At 35.8% G+C, this 25,453-nt stretch overlaps 1 protein-coding gene across 1 annotated transcript; it reads right to left on the bottom strand.

The window, feature by feature from the left end:
- Positions 1 to 2,969: 2,969 nt before the first annotated feature.
- On the bottom strand, positions 2,970 to 5,248 carry LOC120127235. Its single transcript, XM_039145189.1, has 3 exons — positions 5,011 to 5,248; positions 4,541 to 4,941; positions 2,970 to 4,427 (listed from the first exon to the last, which is right to left on the bottom strand). The coding sequence occupies exons 1-3, from the start codon at positions 5,137 to 5,139 to the stop codon at positions 3,158 to 3,160; spliced, it is 1,800 nt and encodes a 599-aa protein (XP_039001120.1). The 5' UTR covers positions 5,140 to 5,248; the 3' UTR covers positions 2,970 to 3,157.
- Between the last annotated feature and the right edge of the window lie 20,205 nt (positions 5,249 to 25,453).

The following is a 25,453-nucleotide window of genomic DNA, read 5'->3' as shown; positions in this document are numbered from 1 at the left end:
GCTATCGGATAGAGTAAAATCGCAACTGATAATTTGAGAAAATAAAAATGAAGATAAAAAGAGACACAAAATTTACGTGGAAAACCCCTAAATAAAATAGGGTAAAAACCACAGGCAACGGTAGAAGAATTTCACTATGAGAAAATAGGAATTACAACCTCTCTCGATCTACCAAGGAGAAAACAATGATAATTCTCTCTCAATAAAAAGGAGAAAACAACTCTCAAGAAACTCTCTAAATTCTCTCTAGTATTGGAAGAAAGCTAGAATGCTTTGGGATGATTTTGAAGCTAAATGAGCTAGGGTATTTATAGTTGAAACTTAAGGACTAATCTTATAAATACCCTAAAGTTTAGTGACTAAAGTTTATAATTTACCCATTTAATTTTCAAACATTATTGCACCTAATTTTGACATTGTTGTATCTAATTTTGACATTGCAATATTAGGTGCCTAACTTAAACCAATTTTTCAAACTTTGACATTTCAACATCTTTCGCCACAAGAAAAACAAAAGTTGCTTTAAAAAGGTGAACCGAATATATCAATAAAATAAACAACATTACGTTAACTAAATGAATATATGCATATACTACAAAGAGATCAAACTTGTTTGAATATTAAGTAGGTCTTAATGGATCACAATATCTTATATTATAGGTATGGATTTTTTAGAAAATTATATAAAAAGTAAATCATAAATCAAAAACAAACTTATTATTTTATCATAGAGATAATATGCTGGTTTTTGGTTAAGTAGTTGGACTATGTTACCACATTATTGTAAATTATAGGGATGAAATTCAAAAATAAACCTATTAGTTTATGGTTTTAGTTTGAATTGTCTCAATCTGTAAGGAGTAAAGTAAAGCTAAGCAAAATGCTTGAGTAGCGTGGAAGGGCAGGGGAGCTTTTTAAGGATAAAAGAGAGAGGGAACATAAATCACTTCCAATCAAAGGGATGAGAAGCCTTTTTCTTTTAACCTTTTAAAAAAGTTAATTTTTCAAGTCTAGATTAATGTCGTAAGAATTCCATTGACATTAATTATTCTTTTAAATATTTATTTAGTCAATGGAGTCTTAATTAAATTAATATTTTTAAAGGGTTTTAATCTAAATCTTATATCATCAACTTAATTGTCGATTGATTCAAAAGACGAATTCCACATTGGCTTATTTGCCATTTTAGTGTTAAATCTTTTATGGGATTATGGTGAGGTGATGGTTCCATCTTCTAAGACAAGTTATCACTATGAAACAACCAAACCTAATCCACTAGTTAACCCCTTTTCTTTCTTTAATACAAAATATTTAATCTTCATCACTAGTACTAATTTCCCACATGACCCATCTAGTTTCTTTTACCCTAACTTCTAATTTTTAAATTAGCATTTTTTTTCAGTTGGATTCTTGAATTTTATTTTGATTCCAATTACCTTTAAATGTAATAATTTCCCCCTTAATTTAACCCCTAAACTTTTATTATTTTAGTTAAATGATGTAACATCTTAATATTATATCACATCATCAAAGGGATTAAAGCTAAATTAAAAGTTTAAACATAAAAAAAATAAGATGAAAGCTAAAGAATTGTTATTTTTAGAATAAAAAACCATTAAATTATATCAAAATAACTTTTAAGTCAATAAAATTTCAAATATTACAAAACAATCATTAAAATTTTAAAATAATTTAATAAAATTAATAATTACTGTTTAATATTTAAAATTCATCGATAAACAATGATTATATTACACTGATTTTTCACCTGTGGTTTTTTTTTTCTGGAAAAATGCAATGCCATTTTACAAAAACCCAACAACCCCATCATGTGCAATTATGTGCATTGAGGAATGCAATGGGGGAAACAGTGGAGTTGTTTGCATAAAAAACTATGCCCAAATGATGGCAAAGTCGTAAGCTTTCTATATCTAAATATATTTGTAATTCGACGCCTTTTGTTGCATTAGGCACACAGGGACCTTGCCTATTTAGTAGGTTAACATTCGCCTTTTATTTATTCATCTTCATAGGATTTTGGGTAAAGTATACAAATAGTCATCGATTATAGGATACTATTTTATTCAGTCCTTCAACTATTAAAAGTTATAAAATGATCATCCAACTATTCATATGTTACAAACTCTTCTTTTTCTTAAAAATTGATTGTCTTTTGAGCTGGACGTTAACCTATTGACTAAGATACGATAAAATTTTATTTTAATGATGTCTATTGACACCGTCGTAACTTATATCACTGACTCGACAACATAATGTTTCAAGCACTACTCAATGACATAATGTAAATGGAGACTCGATCCACGAAATACTCCTGAAATGGTTCTGATATCATATTTTATCATATCTCAGTCAATAAGTTGGGGTCAAACACGAAATGCACCCGAAAGGTCATCAAATTTTTAACGGAAAAAAAACAAGTTTGGAACATATAATATTCAGGCGACCATGACTCAACAAAACAATACCCTATAGTCGAATGATCATTTTATAACTTTTAATAATCATATAGCTCAACAAAGCATTAGCATAGACTTGGGGACCATTTGTGTACTATATCCTAGGTTTTAATAGTTCTCACACAATTCCATTAAAGCCATGGGGTGTGATCCAATACCAATGGCATCACTTCACATTGAAGTATAATTTGATTAACGTAATTTAAATATATTTTATATTTTATTTAATGGTTAAAATGATAACATAACATAACTAATAAATATTTTAAGAATCTAATAAAAAAATAATCAAATTTAGAAAACGTTGGGTGGTGGGAAGCAGAGAAGATTTTAAAAGGCAACACACAAGACAAATATAAAAATCCAATCCACAGTTGCTTCTGCCTCTCTTTTCTTTCCCTGCCCACTCATTTCCCAATCAAAGTTGAGGGTAATGAAATGCAAACCCAAAAGCATAAGCAGAATCCCAAAGAAAATGTAGCCAAAAGTAGAAAATTTAAATAATCAGAAGTAATATATAGGGGAAGGGTAGTGGATAACATGAAAGAAATAGGGTGACAAAATTTCCCAGCAGACAAATTAATCACGTTTTGTACAAATAGGAAGAATGAAGCAGAGATTCCACTCCGGTAAAAATAACTCAAGAAAACTTGGTTCATAATCGATTCCCAATGGCTAAATTAGCAGCTTAATGCCTCGTATTTCACTGGAAGTGGTCGATTAAACCCAACTTGCGATAGCAAGTTCCCAACAGCGGATAGATCCCTGCAAAATACACCTTGAAACACATTTGTTGTGGCTTTGTTTTCACTGGATTTAACACTGGTTTTGCAGCTAGAAGCGTTTGATGCATTCGTTGTCGAAGCAGGGCTGGTTTCAGGTTCCGGATTAGTGATGGAGTATTGGGTTTGCTGCACTTGAAGTGCTGCCTGTGCTGCTTGTAAAGCAGCCGCGGCTTTCTTCTTTTGTTTCACGGCCGCTTCTTCATCGATAATAGTAGCCATCACGCTGGAATAACCCTTTTGAAGCAGCCGGTAAAGAAGCAATGCTGACATCTTGGCTCGGTCTTTAACCGAGTCGAGATCACGCTCATCAGTGAACTCGCATCGTTCGATAAAGTTGGTAGCTTTATCCGGTTTGTGCCTTAAACATAGTAACAAATGAGCTCTACCTAATTCAGACCTTGAACACCCTCGCCTTAAACCAATCAATGCATAGTAATCAACGTTTCCGGTCTCTCCAGAAGCAACCCTTTGCTTCAATTGTTGAATTTTAGTTGTTAATGCACAGAGTTTACCGGGAATCTCCCGGTACCGTACATAGTGACGCTTCCAGACAGGGCCTGGAAGCTTCCTATCTCGCAAAATGGTATTGTAAAGCAGTTTCAAGTGTTCCAGATCATGTAAACAGTCCGGTAAACATCGTATCGTTTCGAAAAGTGAGGCCCTGGTGTCGAGAGCTTGGATGCAAGTTGGATCCAGAGCAAGAGTTTTGTTGCAATCCGAGATTGACTCGGCTATACGTCCCGATGCCTTGTAAGCGGAGGATCTTTGCATATAGCACTCAGCGAGAAATCCCTGAGGGGAAGGGCGACGACCGTCGACGATTTTCGAAAAATAGCGGATGGCTTCCGAGTATAAGCCCGCGTCTAATGCAGCAATGGCGGCAGTTCGACGGCGGATGAGGAATTTGATATGGGATAGAAGCTGGGAAATGTTTTCGGATTCGGAGAAAGGGGTTAGATTCCGTGGTGTCGTGGAAGGAGGCGTTGTGGCAGCGGTGGAGATGTCGGATGCGGTGATGGTGTTGGGAAGGGAGAAGCTGTCTTCGGATAAGGAAACGCTCTTTCGGCGGAATGCAGCGGAAGCAAGGCGCTTACCGGTTTGAAGGAGAACCATGGCGTCCTCCATTAGGCCTAGGTGACAACATGCTTGACCCAGAACCAAGTACCTATTTCGAAATTGAGTGAGCTCAATCAAGTTCAATGACTGTAACTTTTTACTCAAAATAACACCATTCAAAATAAAGAACAAAATCAGTGAAGTCAAGGGTGGAAATTTTACCTCCATTGGCCTTCCTTCTCGCAGTTCTTCCACAATCCAGCCATGACTTTCTTCTTCAATTCCGATATAGAGAAACATTTGAAAGATGGGTCACGACCGGGTGAGTCGGAGGAGGAGTTATCGGAAGGGAGAAGCTTGACTCGCTGAGACGAGTTATCCGATGAAACCGATCCAGAGTCGTCGCTGGACATCTTGAGACTCGGGATGTAATCTTGAAGCATGTCAGCTACTTCTCTGAAACGCCTCAGATGCAGCAAAGATCTCGCTTTGAGTTCAAGGGCGATCTCGAAACGAGGCGAGAGAGCCAATGCCGCATCGAGGAGATTCAGAGCTGAAACGATCTCGTTTTGGTCTTGCGTCGCGATGAGACTCCTCGCATCCTTAATGTGCTTATCAACAACCTAAACATATCAATGTTAAGAACATGAACAAAAACAGGATCAAAGATCAAAGCTTCGACTCTTTTTTACCTTTCTATTTGTAAGCCACCAGCGTTTCTTTTGATCATTACCACTCAAACAAGGAGAAACAGCCATGGGGTTGTTTTCTTTTCTTCTTCTTAGTCTTGTGGAGGAAGAATCAAAAACTCGATCAACCATTAACACATCTCTCTCCTTTCTCTTCCTTCCTCTCAAAGCATGAACATAATCTTTTGTTTTTTTTCCTTTCTCTAATAAATAAAAGGATGGGAAAATGGGAGTTTAGAGCGGGAGAGGGATAGAGAGGAGGAAAATGGAGGATTGATTTAAAATCCGAGTAGTAAATAAGGGGAGAGAACAATGCCCTATAAACGAAAGAAAATTTGCAATGCCAGATTTGACCTCAGAGAATGATTTGATCCTTCAAATTCATAGCTGGCATCTCACTGTTTTAGATTCTCTCTCTCTTTCACTATCCCAAACCTTCCCAAATAAGTTAGGATAAACTAACTCTACATCATTATTAAATTATTATATCTAATTTATTTTAATTATTAAATAAAAAAGATTTATTAATTAAATCCTAAATATTAATATAACAAAAAAATTAAAAACCATAATTTGACCATTTTATTGATAGATTCGTGGGTTCAACCACCTGGTTGTGGCTTTAATTGCAAATTGCTTGGCCCCAAAGTGTAAGAAGAAAACCATCTTTCTAGTTATTTATTGCTGATTACATTTGAATTTTGCCTATAAAGCCTCACCTTTATAAATGGTTGTTTGAATTTGCCATTAAAACTTAGGGTCTTTTGTGGGTTTTGGTTGGTGCTGACCATAAATTCTCAGACTCTCAAGCTGAACCTACCATTACTTTGATGGTGATATTATTCTAACACTCTACTTTGGAAACATAATATGCCTTTTTATGAGAAGTTTAATGTATTTTATATAAAATTTATGGTTTTTATAAAAAATAATAGTTTGGTATTATTTAAAAGATTTAATTCGACTTAATTTTTAATATAATTAAAGCTTACGTGATTAACATATATCAATATATTAGATATCAAAAAGTCATACGTTGTTTAATCTATTGGTTTCAAAGGCCAAAGGGAGTGATTTATGAACGATTCCTTTTCATTTACTGCTTCCTATAACTGGGGAGTATTTATTTATGTCATTACTTAATTTCACTACGTCTGGAGATTTATTACGTGTTTCCCTTAAATAGTGAGCATTCATAATTCATCCAACCACCGTCTATCGTCCGAGGAACACGAAGAAGCAATCCCGGTTTCAATAAAAAAAAAAGGTATCAAATTATGATTTTGTACAAGGACAAGGACTGAATCTCCAAATTGATTAAGTACAAGAACCAAAAAATAATTTGACTCCCCAAAAGTTACTCTTCTATAACTCTCGTAAGCCACACGATTCATGTTTAATTTATTTATTTTAACTTTGCTTTGAGAGGAGTTCTTTCAATAACATTGGCACATGATTGTGGATATATGTGCCACATGACCGACTCTGCCTTTAGCCTACTTCTTAACTTCACTTTTTTAAGGTTTTTTATTCAATTAAGTACTATAATTCGATTGAACAACAATAAGATCTAGAGTAATTCGAGAATAGAGATAATGAACCAATTGATCTTATTAGGTAAGGGATTATTGTTATTATTTGAGATCTTAGGTTTGAGTATTACGTATGTAAAGATATATAAATATTTATTATCAAATAATTAGGATAACTAACTAGATATAAGTGTTTGGTCTAAATTTGAAGGATTTTGATTTAATTTAATCATATATAATTTATTTATTAAAATCTAAATTATACTTAAGATATTATAATATTTTATTTAAATTAATAGGTTAATAGATAAAAATTGAAGATCATACTACAAATTTATATAATATCTAAGAAAATATAAATATATATTATTTTTAATAAATGAATAAAATGAATTAAATTTAAGTTAATATTTTAAATTTTGAATTAATATTGTATATATTTAATGTATGTCATGTTTCATACATCTAACCGCCTAGAATGATCACGGCAGTGTTTTGACATTTATCTTCACCACCAATATTGTTTTGTATTGTTCTTTTACGAAAAAAAAATTGTACTATCCTTCGCCCTTATAAATAATCATGCCATTAATGAGACTTTAGTTGTATTAGTAATAGTAAATGTTAGCAGTATTTTATTAATCATTAATCAATTAACGATTTTTATATAATATGAAATGTTTTGATGAAAACAATAAAATATTGAGGATTAAAATATTAAAAAAATGGGATAAAGTGATATTTTTGCAAACATTGTGAAATAATTTTGTTATTATGTGTTTCAAAATATGTCTCTAATATTTGATTTAATAATAATTTTATTTTTTTAGCATTTTAACTCCTAATGTTTTATTTTGGGGAGAAAAATCTCATATTTTGAAGTGTTAATCATTTTTTATTAAAAATTTCATCCAATCAAAATATTTTTATCCTTAAAATAAACCATTGGAAATCAAAAATATTTTTAAAAATAAAATTTTAAACAATTATTTAATTAAATATTAAGAATATTTTCTAACAATATATATATAAGTGAGGGTCTAGTAGTGTCGGTCCCTTTCTAGAACATGGTTTGACCTCGTATACAACTAAGGGGAATTTTAGATTGTATAAGTCGAGCCTATAGGCTATATCCAAACCATAAAGCTGTTTGTTTGCCTTCTAATGGAATCATTCAACGCTGAATGTTGAATTGTTTAGCATTCAGCGCGTTTGTTTCGCATATCTGAATGATTCAGAACCATTATCAAACAGCATGTCACATTCAGAGCTAATTCATACAGAGCCTCTGAATCATTCAACATTTGAATCATTCAACGTTTAATCATTCTGAAGTAAACAAACAATCCCTTAAAGGGTCCACTTTCCTTACTACAATCTCATCTTCTTCTTAGGTGTCCCCTTCAAATATTTTAAACTCCTCGTTAAAAAAAAAAAAAACTACTCAATAAATCTATACCATTTTTAAAATATTAGACACTATATAAATATACTATGGTGGAAATTTTGATTAGTTTTCTCTCTCGATATGACCTAAAAATATACTATATTATTTGGTAAATAAATAAATTGAGAAGAAAAATATAAATCTTTATTAATTATCATTAGTAGTTTATCTTTTTTCTTCTTCTTCTTTTTTAATCGTGTACTTATTATTATTCGTAATAATTATCCATTGAGTGTATTTCCTAACGTTAAGGAAATTATCACAAACCCACCAATCATCAACAATGATAGAACTTCATTTGTGGGGACCGTATATGTACATATATATGTAGTTGGACCGTTTGATTGTATCAAAATTGCAACATATTCTCTAATTAATGTGTTAACCAAACTATTTGTGTGCCTGATTGAAGTAACGAACCTCATCATTGGATCCCGCTTAATTATAAGGCAAAAGCTTGAAGTCACATTAAAAAACAAATAGAAAGGTGGAGGCTTAAACAGCCAAAATGCAAAATTATAGAGGGGTTAGGATGGATGAACTAATTATGAAGCAATTTTAATCCATTTTTGCAGGGACCGAGCTCCCTTAGGGTCTAAAGGGCACCGACTCCTATTAAAATTTATATATTCGATATAATTTTATTTTAAAGTATTTTAGTTAATGTAAAAATTTAAATTTAAATTTAAAAGATATAATTTTTTATTAAATATTTAATCAAGTAGTGGTCGAACTAAAGAATGATAAGTACTTGTTCTCAAATTTTTAGTCTAATTACAATTTAGGTCATTGTAAGTTTAAATATTAGACAAATTAGAAGTTGTCTTGTGAATTTTTAGTTTTTTTATTATAAATTTAAAGTGAATACAAGGTAGTATATGTGCAAAAACTTTCAACTATTTGACAATAACGCTCATACCACTACATACACAGTGCTTGAACTCGGGACCTCAAAGATAACAACAATACCCTTAATCACTAATCACTAAGGTCGCTTGTTCATGCTAAATTTCAAGTTTAAATACCTAATAAGTCTTTATATTTTTCTTAAATAGTCTAATATTTCAGCGTCTATCAATATTTAATTTTGGTTACATCCTTGCATTTTTATGAATGATTTAAAAACAAAAAAGAGAAGGAGATATCATACGGTACCCTCCAAATAGCTTAGTAGCCAAGGGGGCTAATACTTGCAAACAAGATCCTTATTTCAAAGAGGGGTTAACATAAATGAATACATAATAAAATAAATAAACTTGCACATCTTTTTTTTTAATAGTGGAATGATTATAAGGTATTATTTGTTTATAAGTTTTCTTTATCATTGGCAATGCACACACATCTTACTGATACAGTTGCTTAAATTTATGACTTTTAAAAAACAATATTTTATCTAATTACTAAAACTACTTAATATGTTTCTCTTTTATCCGTTTTAACATTTAAACCATAAAGGATTTATAAAATATTAGTATCTATTTTTAAAAACAATTATAATCAATTTGAGTTACTAGTATAATTATCATCAAAAACTAATAATTATAAGTACCGAGAAATATGTATTCAAATAATTATTGTAAGAATTAACCATTACTTAGTATAACCTAGACGAATCCAAATGAATTGGTAAGGGCAATCCCGTAAATTGGTAAAGTTGTAAAGAGGTACTTCTGAAAATTATCATTTTATAAGTTAGTACATAAAAATATTATATTTTACCATTTAAAATGATGAATGATGATTTGGCTTTTTAAAATTGTAAAGTTAGAAATCAATACAACAATAAAAAATACATTTTAATTATTATTTAAATTTTAAGAGATTAAAATAAATTATCAATAATATATATATATATAAATATAAATTATATATATATATATATTTAAATTACAAAGATTTTAAAATGATGAATTTCCATGATAAACGGCACTCTCCCGTTCTCAAGACATGTTTGAACCAGAGGCGACAAATTTCTAGCTTCAACCTCCCTAAAGATTCTCTTATTAAAAAAATACACGTATTTTATTCTAATTTGTACTAACTACTACCTCGTAGTATATATATATATATTTTTCATAAGCACACCTTTAATTCTAATTTGGCGGCATGATCCCCAATTTTATGTGTTTAAATGTCATTCGATTAAAAGATAAATTTTATATGAAATTATATATATGTAATAAAATATGTAAAAAATAATATAGATATATAATTATGATTTTGACCGAATTAATCTAATTAATGGATTGAGTAGGTTAAGTTAGTTTTGATGAACTTAAGATTGATATGGATTATTGATCTAATTGTATTTAATATTTTTTTTGAATTAATCACTGGTATCCGATCTATTGACCGACTAATCTATATTAGGTACTGCAGAAGTGAGGGCAACCCTTCCAACCCAGTTTGTTTTATTCGCAAACGTTAAAATTCAAACCCCTGATAGTGCTTAAGAGACCTAATGTCTCATCTCACTAAATCAACGGGTCGTTGGTAAGTGTATTTAATATTTATAATAATTGATTATGATAAATTTTACTATGTATTTCGGTTATATTTTTTTGTATAATTTATACTAGTATATATATTCGGGGTTTAGCTTTTAAACCCAATCATTGTGCTGTTTTCGTTTCATCCGATGCGAGTGGAGTCTTTGTTGGAAGCTCTGCCGGAAATCAGAGGGGGCCCCCGGCGACTGAGGTACGCACGTGTCTGGTAGATAGAATATCACATTGGATGATGACCCATGTGCTAATTCCTACAGCTTTGCTATAGTGCTAAGCTTGTTATCGGATTAAAATGGCCAAAAGAAGCCAGCCTAATTTGGGTGATGCTTACATTTTCAAAAAATAATAATAATAATTTGGTGGTGCTTTGCCCTAAACCTTTCTTATAAGTCAACTAATCCAACATATTACTCATGCAATTAAAATTTTAAATTATAGTTTGTTTTATAATTATTTAAAAAAACATCTCATAAAAATCAAGAAATCAGTCTCTCTAGATTAATTTAATTGAATTTAATATCTGTATTTCATGAAAACTGATAAATTAATTCATTTACTAATTCCTTGGCTCTATACCTCTCATGAGGAATAATTCCTTGGGATGTCTCACTCTCACATCATCAATATTTTAAGTGGGCAAAACCACAGTTTTTTTTTTTTGTAATGCGTAATCTATAGTTTCTTTCTCATTGTCTTACAGAATCCCAGAAAATAATTCATGAATCTAAACTGTTAATCCATTTCCTCTGCCAACTCCAACGCTCCAATGTCAGAAAACAAACAACAAACTAAAAAAAAGAGTTTGAATTTCGAAATGCTAACCGGTTTCAACACTTGCAGCTAATTAATTTGATAAATTAATGTATAAATGATTAGTTCAAACAACCAGCTGGCCTTATTGTATTTACATAATTAAGCATAACCCTTTATCATATAATTAGTCCATAACCCACATTCATATTCATCTATGATTTTCTTTAATCCTTTATTTCATTAACAAAGCATTCTTCGATTTGCCATGCTACCAACTTTGGGACAAGTCAGTGTTCTTTGTGTCGAAACGATTTTTATACGGTGGCGAGGGTGATTTTGGAAAACCGCGTCATTTTTAATTATTTATCTTTGCAATCGAATTTTAATTAAAAACAATGCAATTTTAGAAAACCTCTCGTTTCGAGAAATTGGAAATTCCTTTACGGTCAAAATATATGGTTCGAGGAGTCGCCACCAATCTTTGATTAGGGTGTGATTGGGCACCCAAAGATGTTGTCATTTTAAATAAAAATTAATTTTAATTAAAACGACAAATTTACGGTCTACGTTACCAAATCCAAGTTCGGGAGCGGTTTACGCGTGGGGAAGGATTAGCACCCCCACAACGCCCTAAATTGGTACCTAGTTGATTAATTAATTTCTTTGCAACGAATTTCGCAAGTTCAAATTTAATTTGATTAATGATCCCTTTAAACAACAAACATGCAAATTTGCAACATTCAAAGCAACAAAATAGATTTAATTTAAAATTACCAAGTCATTAGAAAGATAAAGAATATTCGATTATTTAAAAATATCGAGACCGGATCTTTAGTTCAGTTCTAACGACCTTTTCTCGAAAAGTTTAAATAGTCGAATATTTCCTTTTCTTTCGCTCCCAAATTTACAATGACATATCCAAATTTACTTAGGCGTTACTGACGGGATACCATTTTAATTTAAAATCGTCAAAACAACTTTCCTGTAAGTTAAGGAAAGCCATTCTGATAATTTTAGATTAAAAGGGCATTACCCTTAATTCCGATTATGCAATAATGTCAAGTTATGCATATGAGGATATCATGCAAAAATTATACAAAGTGATGTTAATGCAAAAAATAATTAAATATGCGATTAAAGTGAACGAATTCAAACATGCTCATAAAAATAAACTACACCTACGTGCATAAAATATTAAATTATACAAAGTGATGTTAATGCAAAAATAATTAAATATGCGATTAAGTGAACGAATTCAAACATGCTCATAAAAATAAACTACACCTACGTGCGTATGAACAACATGCTTAAAATATATACATGCATATATTTTAAATAAATCTAAATTAACCTAACAATCATGCATAAAATATTAAAAGGACTAAAACATAAAGAATAAATAACAACAACCTTTTCATAACATTTTCATTTCTGGGTACTGCAAACAGAATATAACCAAAAAATATTGCATAGGATCAAATTGAAAGCTCCTCAAATTACATATCCATGCAAAAACGGAAAGAAAATGGCCATAACATGATACGGGACCAATAAAATAATCCGAAACCAGGAGTAAGATTAAAATTCCCATAAAGCTCGGTTTAGGGACAAAAATGTAACAGGTTGAAACTGAAATGGCTTTGCACAGTACCCCCCAAAGCAAAACACAGAATACTTCCCGGAGGTCAATACGACGCCGTTTTGGAACTAAACGGACGACGCCGTTTTGGCGTACGAGACATCAGGGTATACCCCTAACCCTAGTCTCATTTCTTCTCAACCTAACAGATGAAAACCCCCCCCCCAGCCGTTCTCTATCTCTCTCTCTCGCCTCTCAACCCCGCTTGACCAGACGACTTCCCTGGCCACCACGGCCACCGCCGCCTTAAACAAATCTCTTAGATTTCCTCTCAAACGAAACCAAACGAAGCCCTAGCCTCCACAACCACCATGGTCTCTCGCTTCTCTCTGCTTTCCTTGGTCGAAACCCTCAGCAAACCCAACCGTGGCAGCCGCCGTGGCTGCCCACCACTAAACTATCCTGACGAGAAACGCTCAGGTAAACCCTTTTCTCACTCTTCTAACCTCTTAACCCTAAACCCGTCCTCACCGAGACCTCACAAAACCCTCAACCAAGCACGGACCTAAGGTTCAGGACGGTTACCTTGGACGACCGGCTATGATTCGGGCCCCAAACGACAAAGAAGGTAAAAGTTTTTTGTTGCTTCTTTCCTTGCTTTGCTTTCTGTTTGATGAGGGTTATTGTTGCTCGAATGTTTTTGGGGTTACTGGTAATGGTAATTTTTTTTTTGACCTCTTTTTTTGGTTGTGTTTGGTGATGGCTGATAACTGATGTTGTTCCCTTTTTCTTTTGGTGATGGCCCATAGATTCTAGGGGTCTCTCGTGATAATGGCCGCCGGTTATCCCACTCTGATTCTCCTTTTAAAACAAAAATGAATCGCTCGAGCAAAGTAAACGGCGGTAGTGCTTCCGTGAATGGCCGACAAACACGAGTGGGTCCTTTCTTCTACGGCGCTAGTGCTTCCCTCCTTTTTGTATCGTGGTTTCTGGTTTTTTACTCCCCTCTGTGATTGATTCTGTGAATTTTGGTTTCCCAGGTGCCAGGCAGGGTCTGTTCGATGTTGTCCCTTGTGCCCCAATGTTTCATGCATGGTAGTAGTGATGGGGAGCGAGCCTTGGCGTTGTCTGTGAGTGGAGCAGCATGGGTGCTTCTCGGTTGGCTTGGTGATCGTGCTGTCGGCTGAGCGTGGGTGACAGAAGTGGGAACCGAGCTGTTCTGCTCAGGTTTGGTGTTGGCATGGGCAGTGGAGCTTCAGCAGTATGGGCTGTTGATAGCCTCGAGGACTTCTCGTTGGGGTGCTCGGGCATATTGGCTGATATGTATGGTCTTCCATGGGAACCAAGATATTGGGTATTTCATGTGGGCAGCTTGGTTTGTGGTTCCCAATGTCTTCACGTGGGCAGCAATAGCACCGTGTTAGAGCTGGAAATGGTGCCAAATGGGTCGAGTCTGGTGTATGGGTTTTCATTTTGAGACTGCTGTTGGACTTGAATCTCGAACTTTCATTTAATTTGGCTTGTTTGGGCTTGTAATTGGACTTCAAAGACGTAAATGGTCTTTAGACACTTAAATTTGTATTTGGGATTAAATTTCAAATTGTGCCTTAATTTCCAAAATGAACCTACGACTTAGTCCAATTAAACACCTCAAGCTTTCAAACGTAAACTTTCGATTTATCTTTTGAAATAATTCATCATCGAGCAAACATATTCAACTTAATTCTCGATCGTCTTCAAATGAATTTAAATGGCCCGGACAAAATTAGGGTATTACAGCTGCCCCTCTTTGCTCGTTGGTGTGAACACAAGAACGTGCAAAGACAAATAATGACCTAATTTTGTCTGATTGCAACGTCATTTCCCTTCTCCAGTCTTCTTCTTGACTTTTGTCTTCATCTCATGAGCACAAACCCTTTTAAATTGATTGTTCCGCTTCTTCGTACCCGAGAATCTTTAGTTTGTCTACATCTGATGATCTGATGGTTGCTCCACTTTCTTCTTAAAGCTTAAAATGGCTCGGACGAATCATATTGTACTTGGGCGTTTTGTCCAATTCCATCTTCTTGTTTCAAAATTTGATAAGAGATCTCCTTCACTCCTCCTTCGGGGTAAGTGAGACTTGAGAATCTTTGAAAAAACGTCTACTCCCTATTCTTTCAGAGAGTATAGGACTCGATTAATCTTCAATCAGCGTCTTTCTTATCAGAGTATAGAATTCGCTCCCTTAGGGTTCGCTCCCTATTTCTTCAAAGGGTATAAAGACTTGAATCATCTTCAACAAACTTGTATGCCCCCTATTTCTTCAGAGAGTATAAGACTCGAACAATCTTCAACGATTGCTTCTGCCCCTATTCTTCAGAGAGAGACCCATAATCTTCATCAATCGCATCTGCCCCCTATTTCTTCAGAGAGTATAAGATCCGAACAATCTTCAATGATTGCGTCTGCCCCCTTTTTTCTTCGGAGAGTATAAGACCCACAATCTTCATCAATCGCATCTGTCCCCTATTTCTTCAGAGAGTATAAGACTCGAACAATCTTCAACGATTGCGTCTGCCCCCTATTTCTTCAGAGAGTATAAGACCCACAATCTTCAACAATCGGGTTCGTTCCCTCTTTCTCCAGGGAGTATAGAACTCGAAAATCTTTTGAAAACGTGTATGCTCCCTATTCCTTCAGAGAGTATGAGACTCGAACAATCTTCAACAATCGTGTCTACTCCCTATTCTTTCAGAGAGTATGAGACTCAAATAATCTTCAACAATCGTGTCTGCTCCCTATTCTTTCAGAGAGTATAAGACTCGAACAAACTTCAACAATCGGGTCTACTCCCTATTTCTCTAGGGATTATGGAACTCGAACATCTTCTTACAGGTTTGCTCCCTCTTTCTCTAGGGAGTATAGAACTTGAATAATCTTCTGTAAGCGAATTCCCTTTTTCTTTAAGGAGTATAGAACTCGAATAATCTTTTGGAAACGGGTTTGCTCCCTCTTTCTTTCAGGAAGTATAGAACTCGAATGATCTTCTGAAAACGGGCTCGCTCCCTCTTTCTTCAGGGAGTATAGAACTCGAATATCTTCTTCTTACGGGTTCGCTCCCTCTTTCTTCAGGGAGTATGGAACTCGAACATCTTCAAACGGGTTCGCTCCTTCTTTCTTTAAGGAGTATAGAACTCGCATATCTTCACACGGGTTCGCTCCTTCTTTCTCTAGGGAGTATGGAACTCAGACATCTCTTTAAACGGGTTCGCTCCTTCTTTCTTTAAGGAGTATGGAACTCGAACATCTTCAAACGGGTTCGCTCCTTCTTTCTTTAAGGAGTATAGAACTCGCATATCTTCACACGGGTTCGCTCCTTCTTTCTCTAGGGAGTATAGAACTCGAACATCTTCAAACGGGTTCGCTCCCTCTCTCTCTAGGGAGTATGGAACTCAAATAATCTTCATTTGCTTCACCACTTTATTGTGAAGGCTTGAGTTTGATTTGCTTCAAAGGTCGAACCTTGAATCGGTTAATGACTCATCGCGCGCGTTTCCTTTTAATCACTTGATCAGCTTCTTTGTACTCGAAAACTTTTTCTTTTTCTCCTACATCTGATGGTCGGATGGTTTGTTCCAACACTCTTCTGAGAAGGCTTAAAATGGATCTACTTCACTACTTTTTGGTGAAGACTTAAGATGGTTTGCTTCACTACTCTCTGGTGAAGACTTATGATGGTTTGCTTCACTATTCTCCGGTGAAGGCTTCAGATTGATTGCTTCACTATTCTCCGGTGAAGGCTTCAGATGGTTTGCTTCACTATCTCCGGTGAAGGCTTAGGATTGACTTTTCTCCAATCTCATGTGTACAAGTCTTTCTTCATACACGAAAATCTTCGTTTTTCTTCTACATCTGATGGTCTTCACTTCAAAGCAATGCTTCTTTTGTGGATTAGACCTCTCTGTTCTTCAGGGTATGCCTTTTTAAATGCAACTCTTTGTATTTGAGGTTTGAAATCTCCCTTTCAATCATCGGGATTTCAACATTCTGCATCTTCTCTCTTCAATGGAAGATCTGTCAAAATCATGTATTTATGCAAGAAACACGAATGCAATTCAATGTATCAGTGTAATGCATTTTCTTTTATGCAAATGATGCTTTCATGAATGCATAAATGTCGATTTAATCTTCATTTGCCTTCAAAGTGGCGAACTCAGTCTTCTTCTTCTGGATCATTCTTTCTATGGTCTGCTTTCTATACTCGTGTAGCAACTCATAGTTTCCAACTTGCATTTTTTTCGAGCCCTTTGATATTCTTCTATCTTCTTGTCATCTTTGTTTTCTTTCTTCACTTCGGAGAAAGTGTTTTCTCTCTCAATATCTTGCTATAGTCAGAAATACGACTGTGTTGCCCTATTTTTTGAGACTATGCATGACTATGTCGGACTCCACAAAGATCAATGGGATAGCAGCATCTATTCTGATTTGACTCTTGCAGCACATCCCAAGGAGGATCTACCCCAATTCTTCATGTCACCACGTCATTTCTCATTTTAACCTTGGAGATGCGTAAGACAACCTTCATCTCGGGTAATGGAAACAACACATGATCACAACATTGATTCAACATCATTTTTACCGGTTCGTAAATCATTTGAAAACATATTCATCCTTTCATGCGGTTTCTGCTCATATCTTTCCACCAGAGAAGCTCTTTGCATAGCGTTCAGTGTTTTTGTATGGTATTACAAGGATACCAAAACTCAATAGAAATTAAGGTGAGATGTTTTGGCTTTCCATCATTAATGCATGTGAAATCACCAGAATGATGCAACTGATGATGGACAAAATGATCATATACTGTAAACCCCAGTGTCACAGTTTCACTATTTTCAGCATTCATACATTTTTATCCCATTGGAAATATTTGTTCATTTCAATGATTTCTCCACAGGCCTTCATTGGCTTTCAAAAATGTCCCACATCAATACCTCTGGCTAAAACAGGCCTTCACTAATGTCGCAACATTATTTTATTCTGGTACGGGCCTTCAAAATGCCTCAATATCTCAAATTATAAGGCTCATTCTCAATGCCTTCTTGGTCTGAATCTTGTAATTTCATCATGATGTGGGTTCAGTCGCGCCCCAACATTATCTCATACTGGTACGGGCCTTCAAAATGCCCCATCACCTCAAATTGTAAGGCTCATTCTTGATGCCTTCTTTGTCTGAATCTTGTCATTTCAAAATGATGGGGGTTCAATCGTGCCCCAACATTATCTTATAAAGGTACGGGTCTTCAAAATACCCCAACACCTCAAATTGTAAGGCTTATTCTCAATGCCTTCTTCGTCTGGATCTTGTCATTTCAAAATGATGGGGGTTCAGTCATGCCCCAATGTGGGTATTCATGGCTCCCTTCGCACCAAAATCTCTTAACTTTGAATGCTCAAATTCTAGTGCCGCCACACAACAGTACGACCAAATGTCTTGAGGGCTTCTCTTCGCGCCTCCATCGATGCTTAAGGAACGATCAACCTTTCTAGCATAGTGCCTTGCATTTTGTTACGAGCTGGGATACGTGCATCTCCTGAATGATGAGACCATCTTCTTCTTGATGGGCTACTGACAACGTCACAAGGAAACATTACAAGTTCTATCCATCCACTTTGATATCTTGGACCATCTGCTTGCGGATTGCTTCATGCTCCGACATTGCTTATCCTTCTTCTCAAAAAGAGGCACAATGAGCCTCATCAACTTCAAGGACCTTCCACATTTGAACTGTCCTGTTTGAAAATGTTTTTTTTCATTTCTCTTATTTTAGGGATCAAAGAATGAAATAATTTTATAAAACATTGCCCCCTAATTCAAGCTCACAATTGAATCAAATCATAAACATGAGTTCACAAAATATCAAAAGAATCAAATAGCTCTTTAATGTTTTCTGGGTTATAGCTCTTTGACACATATCAAAATTGAGGGGTCGGTTTCAGGTTGGTTTCCTATTTTCTAAGGTTTCGGCCAACAAAATTTCATTTTCTTTCTCAATCATTGTGAACATTGCAACATGCCCTTCTTTTTGGCTTGGTATTTTAATCGGATGCGGACAAAATGACGCAACTAGCATATCGATTACTAAACTTTCTAGAACATTTTTATTTCAGTTCTCTAAAATCTTCCATTTGTTCAAGCTTCGTAGAATCCTCTAGCCAAGGCAGTGCAGAAATATCGATCTAAAAATGAAATTTCTGAGTGCTTGTGTGAAATTGACTATAACAGGTGTTCCTTAACTCCCTTAGTCCATCTTTACCGAAACTCCTTATTTATAAAATTAATTTAATTTGCCATTATCTGGCTAGCTGAAATCAGCTTTATTGTAATTTGCCTTTATCAGGCTAGCTGAAGGGTTCATCTCATCACAAAGTCTTTGACTTGACAATCACAGTGGAGCATACACCGAATTGCCAGGTACCCGATCAAGGTCATGGTTTGAGTATAATCTATTCATAAAGCCAGGGTTTTCGAGTTTCCTCTATAACCAATTGCCTTAGTGGAATAGCTCAGCTTTATTGTATACATGTATATATATATTTTGATGAGTATGTGGATTCAATTTCTTAAGCTTGTCAAGAAGAACCTGTCATAGTCTAGGTGTTGTTGAATGTCAGAAAATCTCATCGTTAGAGTTCAATTTCCAAGCAACTGACCTAAACTAGATTCACCTACTCGACTATTTCATCCGTAAAGATCATAATCATCATCGAACGTCGTCAACAAAAATGGTCTAGTCAATTTTGTAATGTCATACGCAAAAGATGCCCCATGTTGTCCGCTCCTATGCATACCTGAATACCAAGCCCATGGTTCATTCCCTTATGATAAGAGAAGGCTATATCGGTTCCTGCAAGAAAAGGGTATGGTGTTCGATTGTATCTTCTGGGGGTAAGGTCAAGGTCCTTGTTTTATCGGGTTTCAATCTTGTCATTTTGTCAAAGATTTATAACTCTAATCATTAAAGAGCTTTTAATTCAATTGATATTTAATGAATTTCAAGTTGAAAATTCGATTCAATGCTCACCATCCTTAAAGTAACATGAATTCATTTAAAATATCCTTACAAACAGAAAGATGAGAAAGTACAAAAAAAACATGTTCAAACAAGATGCCGCAAATGAAAAATGCGATTGTGGTGGAGCACAACCTTCACTTGTTCATCCAAAAGGCCCTACTTTCCCTAGAATAGCGGGTGCCCCGTTGGATTAGGGTTTTTACCCTCACTTACTCCCCATTTCTCGATCACTTCTCTTGTCAGGACTCCTTTGTCAACGAGCCTTTCTATCTCTTCCATCAATGGTATACACTTATCAGTGTGATGGCCCAATGCCCCTAGATGAAAATCGCAAGCACTATTCGGGTCATAGCCATAAGCGGATGGGCTAGTCTTCATTCTTAATGGCCTTGGAGTGAGGTATTGATTCTTGATTAAAGGGGATAGCAAGTCAGAAATGGGCACTTGAAAAACCTTGAGGGTCGTATTTTCCCAAGACATCTTCTGCGGCCAGTCTCGGACTACCTCTCCTTTGACTTTTATCTTGTCACTTCCCACTTCTATCTTCTTTTTTAGTGTCAGAGAGGTCTCAAGAGTTGGGTAATTTATCTCTGCTTCACATATCTCGATTTCCTTGACTTTGCTCTTCTCTTTTTCAACACTCTCTTCCGTATGTACTTCACTTGTTTGACCCCGTCAACTCTATTCTGGGGATTGACTTTCAGCTGTTTAGCATCCACCTCTATAACTCCTTGAGCCAAAAGATCTCGGACTTGTCGTTTGAAGTTGCTACAATTATCGATGGAGTGTCCTCGGGCTCCCGCATGATATTCACAGGAAACTTTCTCATTATACCAACTCGGATAAGGGGGCAACAAAGGCTTGGCCAGACGTGGAGCAATCAGCTGGGCTTGGAGCAACTTGGGATATATCTGGCTATATGAAAGCTCTTTTGACCCTACTTTCTCCTTGCCGTTATTATGATCATATTGAAGACCCTGTGACTGACCACTGGAACATTCACTTTGAAGGTTTAACGTTTGACCAACATCTTGGGAGAGACATTGATTTGCATATCTCCCTTCATTGACAAGTTTTGAGCTTCCGGGGAGCTTAGGTTTTCCATTTTCAAAGCATAACAACCCTTCCGTGATGAAGTTTTGAACTTTATATCTCAGGATCGTACAATCTTCTGTAGAGTGACTAAACTCTTGAGAATGATAACCGCATGATCTTTTGACACCTCGCCAGTCTGGACGCAAATAAGTATTATACCTCGGAGGAAAAGGCTTTAGGAGCCCACTTTCAACAAGAAAGGGTAACAAGTCTGAATATGAGATCGGAATCGAAATCAGAGACATCCCCTTCTTCTTCTTTCTATTCTTTTTGGCCTTCTTCACTGGCATTTGAACATCCTCTATGCCTCTCTTCTTTGAGTCCGGCTCCACTTTCGTATTAGAAGTTTCACCCTTAACTTCTGCTTTTCCCAGTATGATCTCCGTAGCATCTTCTGGAATCTTACTTGATTTTTGGAGTTGACTTGAATTACCACATCCCCTAACAGGTTCTTGATCATTTGCTATCATCACATTGGCTGCAGCGCTAACCTTCAGATTCTCACCCGAAGTCTTCCTCTTTTCTTGTGTAACAGGGTCATCTGATGATTTCTCCCCATATATCACTGTAATCATCATGCTCATCAACTTGGACATTTGTTCCCTAGATTCAACTTGGAACTTCTTTACTTCATCAATCATTTCTTGTTGGGTCTTTACGAGCCGTTCTTGAATTCTCTCGATCCTACTAACTCGTGCTAATATCTCATTCATTGCTCTCTATCTTTCCAGAAACACGTCTCGGGGTAACTTCAATTTGCTTTCAGAGCTTCTGCCGCATCATCATTCACGAGTTACTCTCATATTTTCATGATTGATGCATGTAAAAATGCTTAAATTAATACATACAATGCGAAAATGCAAAATGCAAATGCAAATGCACGAGGTGTTAATCCCAAAAGTGACCACTTAAGAACAACCGTTCACTTAGACAACAAGAATTTCGTAAGTACACCATGTAGTCAAAATACAACCGCGATTTTTCATCTCTTCATTTCCTTGAGTCGCACTCTTCATGGGATCTGGTATCGCACCTCCAAAGTTGTTGGCGTATTTCATCACCTTTGATGTCGTCGAATGTCTTTAAATTGAATCTTGAAATCTCCATTCTCACCTCCAATGTGAAGTGGTCTTCATGTCGTTATGAAGGGTCTTCTCGTCCTTGGTATGACTGTATCTATCCCTTGAGTCAACATCTTGGCCTTTGCAGCTTTAAAGGAATTCTTCAATCAGCTTCAGATCTCTTCGTTCATCGGGTGTCCTTCATGGATCGTTTGAACATCTCTGGATCTCCTGGTTTTGACTACATAGTGGAGAATTTCTTGCCTCAATATGGTCAGCCTTCTTGTTAGTCAATCACTTGTGAATTAACACCTCTCGATGACATGAGGATGCAAATGCAATAAAATCACAATAAAATAGACATAGAACGAAAACGGGTTAGTACACATAAGATAAACAACAAGATAGTGGATACCGTAAACATCACATAAAACCTACCCTCACATGCTGGCTACCCAATCATGCTTTAGTAGATCCTACCCGACATGATATCTACCCACATGTTTTGTCATTCATAAAAGATCCTAACCGCATAGTATCTAATTCACATGTTTTGTGCGAAAATAAAAAACCTAACCGCATGCTTTTCTAGTTCTCATACTTCTTGCAAAAATAAATAAATTTGAGGAAAAAGGATAGAATGAGTTTCCCCTCTGTGGCTTTTGAAGAACCACAGACAGAGATTCAGTATAAAACGGGCAGAGTTTCGGTATCACTAAAAAGGGTCCTCGAATTGTCCTTTGCTGGTGCCCCCTTGGGCTTGCCAGACCCTCGATTCTCACCCATTATAGGCTTAAAACGAATCAAGTTCAATTTCGAGAGGATACATTTCCCTATGTCCATGCGAGGAAACTCAATGTTTCACTCGTAAACATAAGGCATGTACCCCAGAGGTTACTTGCTAAAGCCCATGCGGAGAAAAGTAATTTTTCTCACGTAAGCGTAGCGTTCACCCCTACCTAACGGGACATAGCACAGTTAGAAGGCTCTAAATATCAAAATGGTTGTTGCGACTGTAAAGGAGAAACCTATAATCCTTTCCCTCGATCCAAGAAACACAACAAACTAAAGTGGAGGTCAAAAAACTGAAACATGTAAATCACACGTTAGTACAACTATTTATTTGTTAATTAAAACGCAAATTAAAATGCAAACAACAATTTAAAACAAATCAGGGATCAAAAATCAAATTAAAGCGAACTTACAACTTTCGTTTGCAAAGACAATTAATTAATCGACTATAGGCCTGACTCTCTAAAAAATTCCCCAGCGGAGTCGCCAAGCTGTCGAAACGATTTTTATACGGTGGCGAGGGTGATTTTGGAAAACCGCGTCATTTTTAATTATTTATCTTTGCAATCGAATTTTAATTAAAAACAATGCAATTTTAGAAAACCTCTCGTTTCGAGAAATTGGAAATTCCTTTACGGTCAAAAATATATGGTTCGAGGAGTCGCCACCAATCTTTGATTAGGGTGTGATTGGGCACCCAAAGATGTTGTCATTTTAAATAAAAATTAATTTTAATTAAAACGACAAATTTACGGTCTACGTTACCAAAATCCAAGTTCGGGAGTCGGTTACGCGTGGGGAAGGATTAGCACCCCCACAACGCCCTAAATCGGTACCTAGTTGATTAATTAATTTCTTTGCAACGAATTTCGCAAGTTCAAATTTAATTTGATTAATGATCCCTTTAAACAACAAACATGCAAATTTGCAACATTCAAAGCAACAAAATAGATTTAATTTAAAATTACCAAGTCATTAGAAAGATAAAGAATATTCGATTATTTAAAAATATCGAGACCAGATCTTTAGTTCAGTTCTAACGACCTTTTCTCGAAAAGTTTAAATAGTCGAATATTTCCTTTTCTTTCGCTCCCAAATTTTACAATGACATATCCAAATTTACTTAGGCGTTACTGACGGGATACCATTTTAATTTAAAATCGTCAAAACAACTTTCCTGTAAGTTAAGGAAAGCCATTCTGATAATTTTAGATTAAAAGGGCATTACCCTTAATTTCGATTATGCAATAATGTCAAGTTATGCATATGAGGATATCATGCAAAAATTATACAAAGTGATGTTAATGCAAAAAATAATTAAATATGCGATTAAAGTGAACGAATTCAAACATGCTCATAAAAATAAACTACACCTACGTGCGTATGAACAACATGCTTAAAATAATATACATGCATATATTTTAAAATAAATCTAAATTAACCTAACAATCATGCATAAAATATTAAAAGGACTAAAACATAAAGAATAAATAACAACAACCTTTTTCATAACATTTTCATTTCTGGGTACTGCAAACAGAATATAACCAAAATATTGCATAGGATCAAATTGAAAGCTCCTCAAATTACATATCCAATGCAAAAAACGGAAAGAAAATGGCCATAACATGATACGGGACCAAAATAAAATAATCCGGAAACCAGGAGGTAAGATTAAAATTCCCATAAAGCTCGGTTTAGGGACAAAAATGTAACAGGTTGAAACTGAAATGGCTTGCACACAGTTACCCCCCAAAGCAAAACACAGAATACTTCCCCGGAGGTCAATACGACGCCGTTTTGGAACTAAACGGGACGACGCCGTTTTGGCGTACGAGACATCAGGGTATACCCCTAACCCTAGTCTCATTTCTTCTCAACCTAAACAGATGAAAACCCCCCCCCCAGCCGTTCTCTCTATCTCTCTCGCCTCTCAACCCCAGCTTGACCAGACGACTTCCCTGGCCACCACGGCCACCGCCGCCTTAAACAAATCTCTTAGATTTCCTCTCAAACGAAACCAAACGAAGCCCTAGCCTCCACAACCACCATGGTCTCTCGCTTCTCTCTGCTTTCCTTGGTCGAAACCCTCAGCAAACCCAACCGTGGCAGCCGCCGTGGCTGCCACCACTAAACTATCCTGACGAGAAACGCTCAGGTAAACCCTTTTCTCACTCTTCTAACCTCTTAAACCCTAAACCCGATCCTCACCGAGACCTCACAAAACCCTCAACCAAGCACGGACCTAAGGTTCAGGACGGTTACCTTGGACGACCGGCTATGATTCGGGCCCCAAACGACAAAGAAGGTAAAAGTTTTGTTTGCTTCTTTCCTTGCTTTGCTTTCTGTTTGATGAGGGTATTGTTGCTCGAATGTTTTTGGGGTTACTGGTAATGGCTAAGTTTTTTTTTTGACCTCTTTTTTTGGTTGTGTTTGGTGATGGCTGATAACTGATGTTGTTCCCTTTTTCTTTTGGTGATGGCCCATAGATTCTAGGGGTCTCTCGTTGATAATGGCCGCCGGTTATCCCACTCTGATTCTCCTTTTAAAACAAAAATGAATCGCTCGAGCAAAGTAAACGGCGGTAGTGCTTCCGTGAATGGCCGACAAACACGAGTGGGTCCT

Source organism: Hibiscus syriacus, unplaced genomic scaffold (genome assembly GCF_006381635.1).
Source record: "Hibiscus syriacus cultivar Baekdansim isolate YM2019G1 unplaced genomic scaffold, ASM638163v2 tig00110467_pilon, whole genome shotgun sequence".
In the NCBI taxonomy this organism is placed as follows: Eukaryota; Viridiplantae; Streptophyta; class Magnoliopsida; order Malvales; family Malvaceae; genus Hibiscus; species Hibiscus syriacus.
Note: the sequence above shows the minus strand (reverse complement) of the source record. Positions and strands in the feature narration are given on the sequence as shown.